Raw genomic sequence first — 14,127 nt, 5'->3', positions numbered from 1 at the left:
TTCATAGAGCTGTTGATACGTCTTCTCATTATATGAGTTCATAATTCACATTAATACCAAGCGCTATTAAATGTCTTGTGTCTAGGGACAACAGCGACAAAGACTTACGGCGGTTCCTGGACAGCAACAAAACTGGACATTTATGCCGATCCGTCACACATAGATTCTGCTATCTTCCCAAAAGTCAAGCTCATAAAGCCTCCTCCCTTTGCAAAGCAGGTGAAAACAACAAACATCTACCTAGTATCTAGTAAAAAAATTTGTCGGTTTTCCCGTGACAAAGACGAGTCTGTGAAACCCAAGCAGTCCAATTTAAAAACAAATTTTTTTGCAGACTGACTCTAGTATCAATCCATAAATTTTTTAATAAATAATCATTTATCATTAAAGTTTTTTTGCCAATGTTAGATATCACATAATTCGGTGCTACTTTGGTGATATCATCGGATTTTTCAAGTTTTTGTTAAACTATTTGTTCCAAGCATTATTCATATAACTTTAATTTACAAAAATATATAACTCAACAACTCTCAGGTGCATTTTTTTTACTTTCCTTTGCCATTATTTATACAGCAAAAAATAGAAAGATTAATTCAGCAATAATTTAAAACAGATGTGGTAAATATACCACTTATGCTTTTCATATATATACATTATAATTTTTAATCTCCACTCCCAGTAGGATAAAACAAAGAACCAATCATAAAATTTCGAGTACGAAAAAAAAATGATGAATTGAATTTAAATGAAGAGCAAAAATTATTAAAAAGAGTGTGATATAATGATTGATGATGCAATATGCAGTATGGCTTTTTTGTGAATATTGTTCTCGGCCACTCTGTGAAGTTATTACTGCCTTCGCTAAAATAAGTCCGTTATCTGATTTGTGTTTCAGATCCATTTTGTCGAAGCGATGAAACACTTTGCCAATATCCATTTATTTATTGCCAAAAGATTAACTTTTGCACTCAAGGGGGTCTTTGTACGTGAGTAAATTACTAATTATGGAAATATCGTATAATTTTGTACAACCAATCATGTGGGTCTTAGACTCATCATATTACGCAAGTATAGCAATGCGTGTGTAAAATAATTAAGAGCAGAAATTTGATGCCTCACAATAGTCTACAATTATGTTATCTTGCTCACATTTGTAAGAAAGCATGAGATCCCAATCGGGGTTTGCCACTTAGTATTCCATGAACAACCGTTTTACTCATAAACTTATATTTATTGTTGTATATTCAAAACATTGTGTCGATACTTTTGCATCTTGGTCAACTGTCTAATAAATACGATTGTAATATGATGCTTCCATATTCTACTCTCATTGCATCCAATTGTCTACAATCATTTTGTTCGACTCAAAGTTGACAAATTGTTCACTTGGGTAAATTCTTGTTGCTGTTGGGGTTGGTTGATTCTGTTACGGTTGTTTTTATAAATCGTATTATCTCAACTAATGAACCTATCGACCTAAAATTTACACTTCTTCTATAACTTTCATTCAATTTCAAATTACTTCCTAGATCTCTGGGATACGATATTTCACCTCTAATTCAACTGTTTGATTTATATTGAAGTGGAACAGTTTTTATTCCACCACGAATAACCGTCTCCAAATTGTTTTACCAAGCGTGGTACCGGAAACAACGTACTACACTAGAGTCCACATATTTGATCAATGCTTCCATGTTTTAGGGAAAATAGCCCATATCCTTCCGAGCCTAACTTTGATCGAAAACGACAAGAGGGAGATATGCTATGTTCTGGTATGGACGCTCAACGAATGAATCGAAAGTGTCCACTACCGGCGGAATTTATATGTGATTCGTATTCACATTGTTCGGGAGGTAATTCATTATTTAAATTTGTTTTTGAATAAACTGAGAAACTGTTGTTGTATAAACTCATGCTTTAGTATCAGAATTTTGTTTATTAGAGTTTTTCGTTTATTTACGATTACCATACATTGGTTTTATTCAGAATGATTAAATCATTTAACATGTATTATTTTCAATTCGAGCATGTTTATTGGATGATAGCATTTAGATCCTGGAATATGTTTGACTATTATACAAGCATTTCTTAAACTTGACTTAGTTCTTAGAAAATAGCAGTAAAAGCTGTAATATATAAGATGATTAGCAACTTACTTTATTAGATCAAAAGTAGCAACAACCTCTATGTTGGGTATTTATCTTTCGCCCAACAAATATTGTTGGCAGTATAATTTTGATATTATCTCAATTTCTCACAAACTGATGTTTTAGATTATTTCCAAAACTATATGACTTGTAGTCAACTCGGTGGCATTCTTTGGCAAAACTAGGAAGCGTTTCCAAAATTCAAAAATATCAAGAGTTTTTTTGGTTTTTTGTCGTTTTAAAAAGTTTGTAATGATGCAATATTTCAGTATATGTTTCTATTTCCCCTTTATTTTCGTTATTACAGGAGTTGATGAATGCTTTTGCGATGGAAATGAACCCATACTAAATAGAAGTAAGTTCATTTGTAAATAAAAGTAAAATAAAATACAAACAATCAGAACAGATATACACATATAATTTAATAAGTGAAGTCTTGTAGAACAAAAAATGAACGGAATGTTTTCTCAAATGGATTTACTGGTATTTCATTTAGTTACTTTCATTTTTAAAATATAAAAAAAGATACAAAGAATAAAATATAAATATTATCTTGTCACATATCTCAACGGTATTGTTAAAAAAACGATTTTCGTTAATATTATGTCGATTTTACCTATATTAATTCTTATTGTATTACAATTGGAGTTGAATTGGAGAATTGGATAAAAAGTGGCACAGTCTCTTACTGTTTCTGAAACTTGAAGTATTTTGCTAAAATATCAAAGGAATATCAAAAATGTTTAACTGTTTAACTGATTCAGAAGAGTGTAAAAGTTTCTAACGAAAATATCATTTAAACGGCTAACCTCATTTTCTAAATTTGTTGAATTTAATTAATTTAATTTAATTTAATTATCACCAATTAAAAGGATTGTTCAAAATTAAGCAACTAACAAAATAATATAATAACTCGCAGTCTTTCATGAAGAAGAGTGCTTTCGCTGTTTCCCATCTAAAGAAATAATTCCTTACGGAAAACTGTGTGACGGTATCATAGACTGTCCAGATTTATCAGACGAATGTTTATGCAAACGAAAAGGTGTCATAGACATCTGCAAACACGTTGTTTGGGGTGAGATTTCTTTCTGCGATTACTTGATTTTTGGAAACAATTTATCCTAGAAAAAGACTAAGAATTTTGCTTTTGAATAAAGGGCAACAAGATGGGACACCGTACTTCTCATGTAATGCCACGGAGGCAAACAATAGTACAAAAGTATGCGATAAAATGTAAGTAGGTCACAGCATATTTTGAAAGTATGGAATAGGAGTTAGAATATGAAGACCTCGGTAAGTTGCTTCAATACAAATCTAACTTTTTATTTGAAATTGATTTTGAGCTCAATCTACACCTAAAACGACCATAATTTATGGAATGTTTTAACAGGCTGTACGCTAACATTCCCCTTTTACCCTTCTAAAATATCTATTTGTATATTCAATTTGAATAAAATTTACCATAATTATATTTCAGACAAGACTGCATGGGAGCAATTGAAGAAAAATTTTGTCCAGAAACAAGTTGTCCGGGTAACGCGAATTTTATCATATCTATTAATATTTTTATGCAAAATTTACTTCAGAAATACTGTCGAAAATATTTATATTTGTTTTCTATTATTTGGTCTATCATAGTTAATCAGATATTTTGCAATAGATTTGGATTTCTCACTCTTTCAAATATTTTACAATAATTCAAATCTCGGTCTTACAGCACTAAGGCTAATTTCATGACCTTAGAGGTTGTGAATATAGGACATTTTAATTGCCATATGTTATCATTACACAGATGACTCGTGGGATTCGACAGCAGACAAATGTAACTTCCCTTGTGAATCACTAAACCCCAACCGTATGTTTTACAATTTTATAGAATATATATAATCATTGAAGATTATAGTAATTAATATGGAATGAAACAACAATTACAATATACAACTTAAGTCTCAATTAATATTTCAAACAATTGGGAGCGAAAAATGTATCAGATAGTTTTTGTTTAATTCAATAAGATGTACAATAATTACAATTTGTCAATCACGTGTTGCCTCAAAATATTCACTGAATAAGCTCATCATTAAAAATTTATATTTGTTTTATATCAACCGTGAGGCTCAGTTCACGAGCATATTTTCAAGTCTATCAATAGTCTCTACTTTAGTTCTTTATTTTTTGTTGTTTATGGGATTTAGCTTCTAAATCGGTCTGTTCGATTCCAAAAAAATACATATTTTTGTTAACATCTGTACTATATCTTGCTGCTAAAAAATTCAGTTCATCATTAAAATAGCCCAATTCTTAATTTGAGAAATATAGCAAATTTATCGGAAAGAAAATTGTTGATGTGATAATAAAAACAGTAGATAATGATAGATATTCTAGATAGAGAAAATTACGCCTTTTGTCATTTGACCAGGAAACAATGAAAATATTTGTGTAATTTACCATTGAAAAATTCTCGAATGTTTGTGAACTTTCTTTGCAAACAAACCTGTCAAACTTTCATTATCTCTGATGGTCATTTATATTTCTCAACATTTTTGTTGTTTGTACATACTGACACAAATTCTATAATTAAAACCTTTCAGGTCCAGTTGCAACAAAGTGCGATGGAATCATAGAATGCAGTCAGCCTTACTACGAGGAATGTTGGGGTTGCCAGATGATACCCGAATTCTGCAAACACTTTTTAATTCGAGGGGATTATCACTGTTCAAGCAAATCGAGCATTCCAGTCTGGAAGATATGTGACGGAATAGCTGATTGCGAAGGAGGAGAAGAAGAAATCAAATGTCCACGAAGGTAAAGTATTTCTAAATTGCTTTCTGGCGTATGTCACAAACTCATATGTATTGAAGAATTAATAACTATTTCCGCATCGTATGACGTTTCATGCGAGGACGACCAATCTCATCAATGTACTCGCGGCAACGTTTTGTTTTTCATTCACAAGTTCTGCTTATTAGTAACATCAAATTAAGTTTAAAATAAAATTAAATATCGAGCGTGTGAAGTGAACCTAGCACCTAGTAATTAAGCCTAGTTTTCCACCTGGGATGGTCTGATGTACTTAGCACACTATAATATACCACAAATTGAATATAGATACGGGAGTTTCGAATTGGAAGACCTAAAATCATATCAAAAATAATAATAAAACGACTATTAATGAATAAAAATAGTATTAATAATAATAAAAGTTTTGTGAGATGTATACTTCTCACACTGATTAATGAGATCAGAACAAGTAGATTGATTTCAACTTGTCATTCTTCCGTCCACGAAACTCTCTTTGATAAAAAAAAGTTTTCACATTTTATTTTTTTTATTTTCAAAGATTTAATTGCGAAGGGAATAACCCAATAAACGTACCTGACCACAAAGTCTGCAACCTTCATAAAGTATGTGAGACTAATTTATGTTTGTGTTAATAATACGATAATTGCAAATATTTTGTTTTGTTTTATCGGCTACTTTAAAAACATCATCAAGTCTCAAAGACGATAATTACACTTTCAACCTTGGGATGGAAAATTTTTTTGCTAACAAATTACGTCGATATCTGAGTCCTTATCCACCAAATCGTTTTGTCCGTCGCGTAGCTTAAATCTATAGTTAGCATCGCTCTGAGACGTCTCGTTGTCGACCATTTCAAATTCACAATTAGGTTTGGGTTGAAAACAGAGATACGAATTGCTTAACATCAAAATCTATTGTTTGATCTCTCATTCTGAGCAATAAATTTACCAAGTATCAAGTACACGGAGTAGTGAAACTTGGACCCATTGTGATGTAACCTACACTCCCGCGAATAGAACGATCAGTACCAATCGGGTACATCAGTGTTTTTTATGCGCGAATCAATCAGTAGTGAGTGCCTTCGTTAGTGATTGCTCAAACGGGATTTTAATTCTTGATTCGCACGAAAAAACACGAGGTTATAGAGTTGGATCGCTTCCATATTCCGAGCTTCTGACATTAACTGTAATAGATTGCACAACTTACACCTATAACATGTGGTACTTACAATTCCGAATAATGTTATCAAAAATATTTATTGGAAAAACGAAATGCTTTTATTTTGATATGTTGGCTATTACAGGACTGTGAAGATTCTAGCGATGAAATGAACTGCACTGAAACAACTCACTTTTACTGCAATGACACAGGAGATGTTAAATTCATCTCTAAAAATGAAGTTTGATTGCATTTTGACTCCTAAATATTATATTACAAACTGAGGTATGCTTTTTACATACCTCAGATTAGCTCTGAAATCTAAATGAGATATTTTCAAAACAGGAATTTGCAGGAATTTTAGAGAAAACATGTGTTCCCAAACTGTGGGAGTAGCAACAATATTATTCCTTTTGAATATTCTCTCAACTATAAAAGCAATATATATGTTAGTGCGCTGATGGATGGTTAATAACTTGTAATTGACAAAGTTACTAACCATCCATCAGCGCACTAATATATATATTTATTTTCCAGTTCGCGATTCCAGCAGATAAAATGTATCAGGCCATTAAAACAATAAATAGCTAGGGAGAAAGAGTTCCTCGAATTGGTAGTAAATGAAAAAATATTTTGACACGACACAATTTCTTGCAGTATGGGATTTGACCAAGCAGACAATAAACCCAAACTTAGTAAAAGGGCAAACGTTGGATGCAGAAACGATTATTCTGTAATATCCTAAATGTCCTGACATTCGTTGATTCGTAATTCATTTGAAATCGAAATCGTTAACGGTATTTTAGTAAGGAATATATACGTGTCGGATCGCTTGATCCCGATAGAGTTATATACATTTGGCGTTATGCCCAAGTTGTTTTGATCTTCACATACTGATAGAGACGTGACAACTAAAATAGTATTGCTTTACCAATATATAAATTTTTACAGATATGTGACGGGAGTCAAGATTGTAAAAGTGGTAGAGACGAATGTCTTCCTGAATGCATTGTCAGTGCATTTTCAGACACAAATTCAATGATCAAGAATACGTTAGTGCTTGCCATTGTATTGGTGACAAGTTAGTGTATATTATATATATAAAACCTAATTGTACGAACCAAACCATACAGGTTATTTCTTGATTACTTAATGTATGTATATTGTAAAGCCTAGAATTATTTAAAACGCAGAATTATTTTTAAAACGTAATAATCTTTGTAATGTCTATCGAACGAAGCGTGGTTCCGCACATACATGAATCAGTTCAAAAGTATTTCAGTTCGAATTATCTGGGGCAATCAGCCAAAGTAAGTTATCAATCATGTCCGATTTGTGAATTTGCATTTGCAAAATAGCTATTTTCAAATATAAGCTGAGAACATTGCAAATTCCTGCGACGTTTTGCATCAATTTATTATCTGTCGACCGTACTCTTCAATTAGAATCGATTCTGAACTGTACGTCGACATTCTTTGTCATACATAGTGTTAAGTTAAGGCCTGTAAAATATGGAAGATAAATAAATATTTTCATGAATGTCTAGAATAAGATAATAAATAGGTGTGAATACAACTTGCCCAATGTTTTGTCTGAAATAATTTATAAACTTCCTCAAGAATGCATCTATATATAGGCGTCAGTACATTTGCATCCGCATACATTTGCACCCTCAAACATGTTAAACGCACCAATAGTCATGATCGCGAATAACCATGTTTCAGACAAACTTTAATTACCAACTATAAATATATATTCGAAATGAAGACGGATTACCAGTTCTAAGTAGTTCTTATCCTTGATGAGGGTCGCTACGTTTTCACTGTCCTTGCGAGTTACAATCCTTTCCTAGTTTCATCGGTCATTTTTTTTTTCGATGAAATAACGCAAACGTAGTCGAATGTGCGGTGGTTAGCAGACGATGGGGAAGGAAACTGGTTGTACATAAATTAATCAAGTCAGTGTTAAATCAATTGTACAAAACAAGAGATAGGTGATTCAAGAAAGAAAATAGATAAGAGAAAAATCAAAATTAATCGGGTTTGCAGTGAGTTCGTCTTCATTACTATTTATAACATTAGGATGTCACTATTTCGGCGCAAATGGCAATATAACCTCTTTTCCAGTCACGAATATCCGTGGGTGCAAATGTTCATGGGTGCAATTGTAAGCGGATGTAAATGTACGCGGGTAAAAAAGTACGTGGGTGCAAATGTAAGCGTGTGTAAAAGTACCTGGGTGCAAATGTACGCTTGTGCAAATGTACGCGTGTGTAAAAGTACCTGGGTGAAAATGTACGCGGGTGCAAATGTACCGGGTGCATATGTCCGTGGGTGCAAATGTACATTTGTTCAAATGTCCGTGGGTGCGAAAGTTCATGGGTGCAAATGTCTTTGGGCGAAAATGTACGTGGGTGCAAATGCACGTGGGTGGAAATGTTCATGAGTGCAAATATTCATGGGTGCGAATGTCCATGAGAGCAAATGTTCATAGGTGCAATCTGTATGTGGGTGCAAAAATCTGCGGGTGCAAATGTATTGATGTAATTGTTCATGGGTGCAAATGTCCGTGGATGCAAAAATATTTAGATGCAATTGACCTGAGTGCAAATGTACATAGGTTCAAAGATAATGGAACCCTATATATCAATCTATCGTTTAACATAACTTTGCCAGTTATTAAATACTTTTTTGTCAGGTACCGTCACATTGGCAGGAAATGCGTTCGTGATTATTTTCTCTATAATCAAGTTATTCAAGATGAAGAAAGATAAAAAGAATGCTATGATCAACAAAATCTTGATTTGGAATCTGTCAGCGTCTGATTTTCTCGTTGGGGTAGATCAACTTGAATATTTTAGTTAAATATTTGAACATTTTTAAAACATATGATTTTACTCAGGTATACACAATGACCATATGCGTAAAGAGTGTAACAATGCAGGGTGAGTACTGCAAAGAAGATGCAGAATGGAGAAGTGGAATTACCTGTTCTGCTATTGGAGCTTTGCTTATGATTGGAACAGAGTCTTCAGTTTTCACTCTGACGATCATTACAGGATTTAGAGTATATACTCTTCTGAGGTGAATGACAGAGTAAAATTGATTATATTATTGCTGTGCGTTTATATGAATATATATTTCAGACCATTTGTTGAAGTTAGACTCAGAACAATTCGTCATATTATCGTATTGTCATGGACTCTTGCTATTGCAATTGCCGTGATTCCGTTGTTGCCAGTTACTCAAGACTACTTTGTGGACAATGTATGGTATGACAAAATTTTCTGTTAAATATTGTAAGAACAAATATGAAATGTTCTCTGTCATATATGTAATATCTATTTGTTACTCTATTAGTCTATTAATAGAATTATTTGTTTGTCATTTCCTTATGGGTCGGCATTTCTTAAATGTAGATTTTTTTTTTCCGTCGGAACATCAGTTTCTAATGAAAGTGTACAGTTTTTGACCACCATGATAAGCTCTTTGTTTGAATTTTTATCGTTGTTACTGTTATTCTATAATAGACTTGACAAGAATTAGCATTCATTAAGAATCTTAACTTTTTTGTAAATTACCATGTAAAAAAGGGTTTTTCAAACTTAGGCTACTTAGTCGGTATTCTACAAAATTGTTCTTACTGAGATCCAAATCAATGTCGACCAAGGGTTACAGAAGGCGATCTACTGATGTTGTGCCAATATTTTCTGACAATGACAAATAATTTACAATTTCAGGTTGAGTCAAAATCCATTTTTTTCAATAATCAACAAAAACGAAATAAGGGGAATAAATCAATGGATTTCAACAATACAAACTGAAAATAATGATACATTGAAGTAAGACAATTTTTTAACTGATATAGGCATTTAGAAATATTATGTTTAACTTTTCGTTTTTTTAACAGATTAAGTGACTCATGGTCAGCATTGGAAACTATGCTCAAAAGACTAAATCCTAAATTCAATATTGACCGAAAGTTTGGATATTACTCAACTCATACCGTTTGTCTCCCGACACTATTTCCGAATCCAATAAAGGATATGGCATGGGGTTATTCACTAATCCTTCTCATCATCAATTTCTTGGCCTTTTTTGTGATTTCAGTCGGATATTTTGTGATATATAAGTAAGAACAACAAATTGGTTACGGGGTTTCCAAAGTGTGTTCATCGGATAAAAAAAGTGTAAAATTTTTATTTTACCGACAGGAATTCAACTCGAGAAAATAAAGCATTGACCAACCAACAGTTAAAGAAAAGGGCAAAATCCATGCAGAAAAAAGTTACCGTGATCATCATAACAGATTTGTTGTGTTGGATGCCAATTTGTATCATGGGATTTCTACAAGTTGCTGGTAATTATATGTCGAGAAAACTCAATTGTGGCCATGTACTGTGAGGAAATATAGCTTAATAGAATTACCCATTTATATAAAAATTATGGTTATACGTATGAATAGAAAAATAAATTAAGTTATGTATAAAGTTTTCAAAGCGAGGCATAGCCTTAAATTTACTTTGATGATTGCAATGACAATTGTAATATATATTACAAATTATCTATCCGCAAGAACATTATGAATAATGTTTTAATCATTTATTTTTCCATGAAGGCATAGATATACCAAACGACGCTTATCTTCCTGTTGGGCTGATGATCATACCAATCAACAGTATGATAAATCCTATGTTGTATTACGCTCTTCCCACACCTATCAAATATATTTTGGCTTGGTTCAGAAAAAGGGTTCATGCAAGTAAGTATGCAAAATTTGTAATAACCCGAAGTAAGGAATCGTAAATGATTTTTGAAATTACCGGTTTCACAGTTATAAACTATGTTTCGAAATATTTTTATTTTCTGGGGAGACTTTAGGGAAAGACGAATAGGCCACCGGTGCTGCGTTAGATCTTCTGGAGCATATATTTGAGTATCGCTTCATTGTTAAACATGGCAATTTATTCTTGCTATTTCCCAAATTACTTCATACCAATGTTTAACCCTAGCTTCATTTATTACAGTTTGATGTATTGTAAAATGATGATAATAAATATATTTACTTTACCTAAATGTTCATTATTCGACGTATCATTGTGCTTCAGAACACGAACATGCAGACGAAACCCCACAAAAGAAAATTGACAAAAATGGAAAACAACTTGAAAACTGAACAAGTATAATGATGCATCTTGGCGAAAGAGCACTTCTAAATAGATTTAAAAACTCGGACAACCTTGTAACATAGGCTACAAATAAAAAGTGAAATTGACAATTTTAATCTTCGAACATGCAATATTTAGCGACACAGTTTTGGTATTGAAATTTTGTTACTTCAGTAGTATGTGTACCAGGTTAGGGTTAGGCCATATTTTTTTTGGATTTCCTCATTTTAGTTCTATAGTATTACGAGTTTAGGTACTGACTGTGTTAGCCAAGTGAATATGTCCATAGGTTGCCGTCCTTCTACCCAACTTGATGTAAAGTAGGCGAACAAAATCAGTTATCTCCATTTTGGTACACATACTTCTGGAGCACCGAAATTTTTCTTGTTAGGATACTGTTCAAAATTTGAGGAGTAAAGTTCAAATGTTATTGAATTTCGACTTTTGTGGACAACTACTCTCTATCGTTTGAAAATACAAAGCAACATACTAATATTTGATATTTGTCAGTAATTTCATTATAGATATCAGGGAAAGTTGAAAATGTTCAGCAATTAATCGATGAAATCTCATTTTGCCGAACAAAATGTAGAATTCTTTCCAATTCTAAATAGATGAAAGTTTGCTTTGAATGTTTCTATATTAACTCAATATTATTTAGTTTATATTATTCAGTTTGACCAAATGTAAATTTTTTTCGTTATGTAATTATTTTCGTTATTATGTCGTCATCTAAATTTCGAAAACATTTGCACGATGAAACCAGGGATTGCGGCCGTGGTTCAATAAAAACACTTGCAATCAGAATCTGTCTTTCAGAGAAGTGTACAACATTCAACGAAAGTTTGACTATGGGATTAAATTGCAGTTTAATTTGCGTTGTTATTTTGTTGTTGAGTTCTATTTTGCCATGTGTCTCCTGTTTTTATTTGATATGTCATAGTTACTTCTATCGCAACCTTCTATTTCCAAATTGGAGAACTGATTCAGGTTGTCAGCTTTCTTTCCGAGTTAATTCGATATAATTTATCTTTTTTTGACTTAGTGTTTGATGTTATGAATCATGTTGGATTACGAGTCCTAAAGTTTAAAACTATTATGGTGAAATATTGTGAAATCATCAATAGCAGCATCTAAATTAGCGTCGGCGATCACCCAATGGAATAATCACAAAACCAATTACAGAAGCAAGACATCTCGTAACTCAATTTCAATTTCTCGGCCTCTTTTCACGATTGATGGGGTTGAAATTTTTACCCCATCGAGAAGAACCCCATTTGTTAGTGTTCACTTAGATCTTCGCTGTCGAATATTTAAACGTAACAACAAATTCTTGATCTATCAATTTTAATATTTTACTGTCGGCTAGTTATGTGTTACCGTTACCACGCATAAAAGGTTGACAACCACTACTGCTATTGACCATTGATTTTCAAACTACTACAACATGACATGTAGAAATATAAAACTTTTCGACATTTTCCAGTTTATTCTACAATCCGCTTGTGCCATTTCCGATGACAATTCGCGGTTAGTTGTCGAGCAAACTGGCGACAAAGTTTTAAAAGGACCAATGCATGGCAAACTTCGAATTTGTCCATATGTCGGATTGGTAATGCTTATTATATTGCGCTTTTACAATTTCTTGAAAATTTTGTAAATCATCGTTGACGTGTTTCTACGGCCTAACACTACCAATATTTTACTGCCCAGAAATCGTGACACATTCCTCATTTCAATCAATACCAAGTTTTCTGTCAAGTGTCTTTGTATTTTTCTTCACATTTTGCAACAATGTATTGTGTTTCTTTAAAAATTTCTTCTAATTGTAAATACTGAGGAACTGTAAAATAAAATAAAGTGTACATTAGAGCATATTTCAAATGTTTAAAAGTTAATCGAGTCGTAGATGATACAGATCATCAAATTCGCATACGTATTCAGCAAACCCAAGTTAAACATTATGAAATATCAAAAGCAATTAACTAACCTCCACCACTACGATTCAATTTTCAGTTATAACTATCCTAAAATTGATCATGATAAAATCATATTGTTTGACAGTTAGAAGTCAATGTGATTCAATATGTGGCCAGCAATGACTGTGTTTATAAGTTGTTTTAAAGCGGGAACAACTTCAGCTAATTTCCATCAGTCTGGAAATGGGGATATACTTAAGTTTGATAAAATTGAAGATTTTTGGGGGAACATGTTTTTAGAACCAAGGCAGGGCCGAAAGCAGTATAGGATCTGAATTTGATCGATTGGCTTTCAAGTAGTTGCTTGCTAGGATCAGTAACGCGGAAAAACTAAGATCAAACCAATGAATAATAATAAGAAGTTTGAAAGAAGTCTGATATGTATGCTTGAGGTCAAACAAAGTATAATAGGAGGTTAGTGTTTAAATTTTGAATTAATACAATGCCTGCTAATGAAATCCATTTCTATGCTGAAGGTTTTCGGAAATTGCTCGCCGTGGCTTTTGAATCAAACGTTCGCAAAATGTTTCACATACATCGTCCTAAATTCTTTTAAATTTGAGCTAAAATACCATATGCAGTTGTAGTATTTCTTCGTAAAATTATGGAAATCGACTGGGTGGTTTGCTAGAATGACAGGAAAAATACTGACATAGCTTCATTTCAGCAAATTTCAATAATGTTTTTATTAAAATTCAATTTGCTTTTATTAAAATTGCGTTTTATATATATCTTTTATTAAAGTATTTAGTTTTATAAAATTAAAGTATTTTGGGGGTCAAACCAATGAGTATTTTCGTTCAAGTATGGACACATGATTTACCCTGTGCAAAAGACAGGCCCAAATTTGGATGCACTTAGTTCACTGCACACA

General features: G+C 32.6%; 1 protein-coding gene across 2 annotated transcripts; it reads left to right on the top strand.

Annotated features, from left to right (window-relative positions):
* The first annotated feature begins 8,410 nt into the window (after positions 1–8,410).
* On the top strand, positions 8,411–12,327 carry LOC144411671 (G-protein coupled receptor GRL101-like). Of its 2 annotated transcripts, XM_078117348.1 has the most exons (7): positions 8,411–8,944; positions 9,009–9,190; positions 9,847–9,948; positions 10,017–10,238; positions 10,321–10,466; positions 10,725–10,868; positions 11,215–12,327. In XM_078117348.1, the coding sequence occupies exons 1-7, from the start codon at positions 8,867–8,869 to the stop codon at positions 11,280–11,282; spliced, it is 942 nt and encodes a 313-aa protein (XP_077973474.1). In that variant the 5' UTR covers positions 8,411–8,866; the 3' UTR covers positions 11,283–12,327. The 2 variants fall into 2 exon arrangements, with proteins under 2 accessions (XP_077973474.1, XP_077973475.1); XM_078117349.1 differs by lacking the exon at positions 10,017–10,238.
* The last annotated feature ends 1,800 nt before the right edge of the window (positions 12,328–14,127 follow it).

The sequence above is a fragment of the Styela clava genome, chromosome 10 (genome assembly GCF_964204865.1).
Source record: "Styela clava chromosome 10, kaStyClav1.hap1.2, whole genome shotgun sequence".
NCBI classification, from domain to species: domain Eukaryota; kingdom Metazoa; phylum Chordata; class Ascidiacea; order Stolidobranchia; family Styelidae; genus Styela; species Styela clava.
This window is presented reverse-complemented; position numbering and strand designations above follow the sequence as displayed.

What these genes read in the sequence shown, in the direction of transcription:
- LOC144411671 (XM_078117348.1), top strand. Translation starts at nt 8,867, where the DNA reads ATGAAGAAAGATAAAAAGAATGCTATGATCAACAAAATCTTGATTTGG. An exon ending in GAAAATAATGATACATTGAA is followed by an intron (nt 9,949 to 10,016) that starts GTAAGACAATTT and finishes TTTTTTTAACAG; the next exon opens with ATTAAGTGACTCATGGTCAG. An exon ending in GGGATTTCTACAAGTTGCTG is followed by an intron (nt 10,467 to 10,724) that starts GTAATTATATGT and finishes TTTTCCATGAAG; the next exon opens with GCATAGATATACCAAACGAC.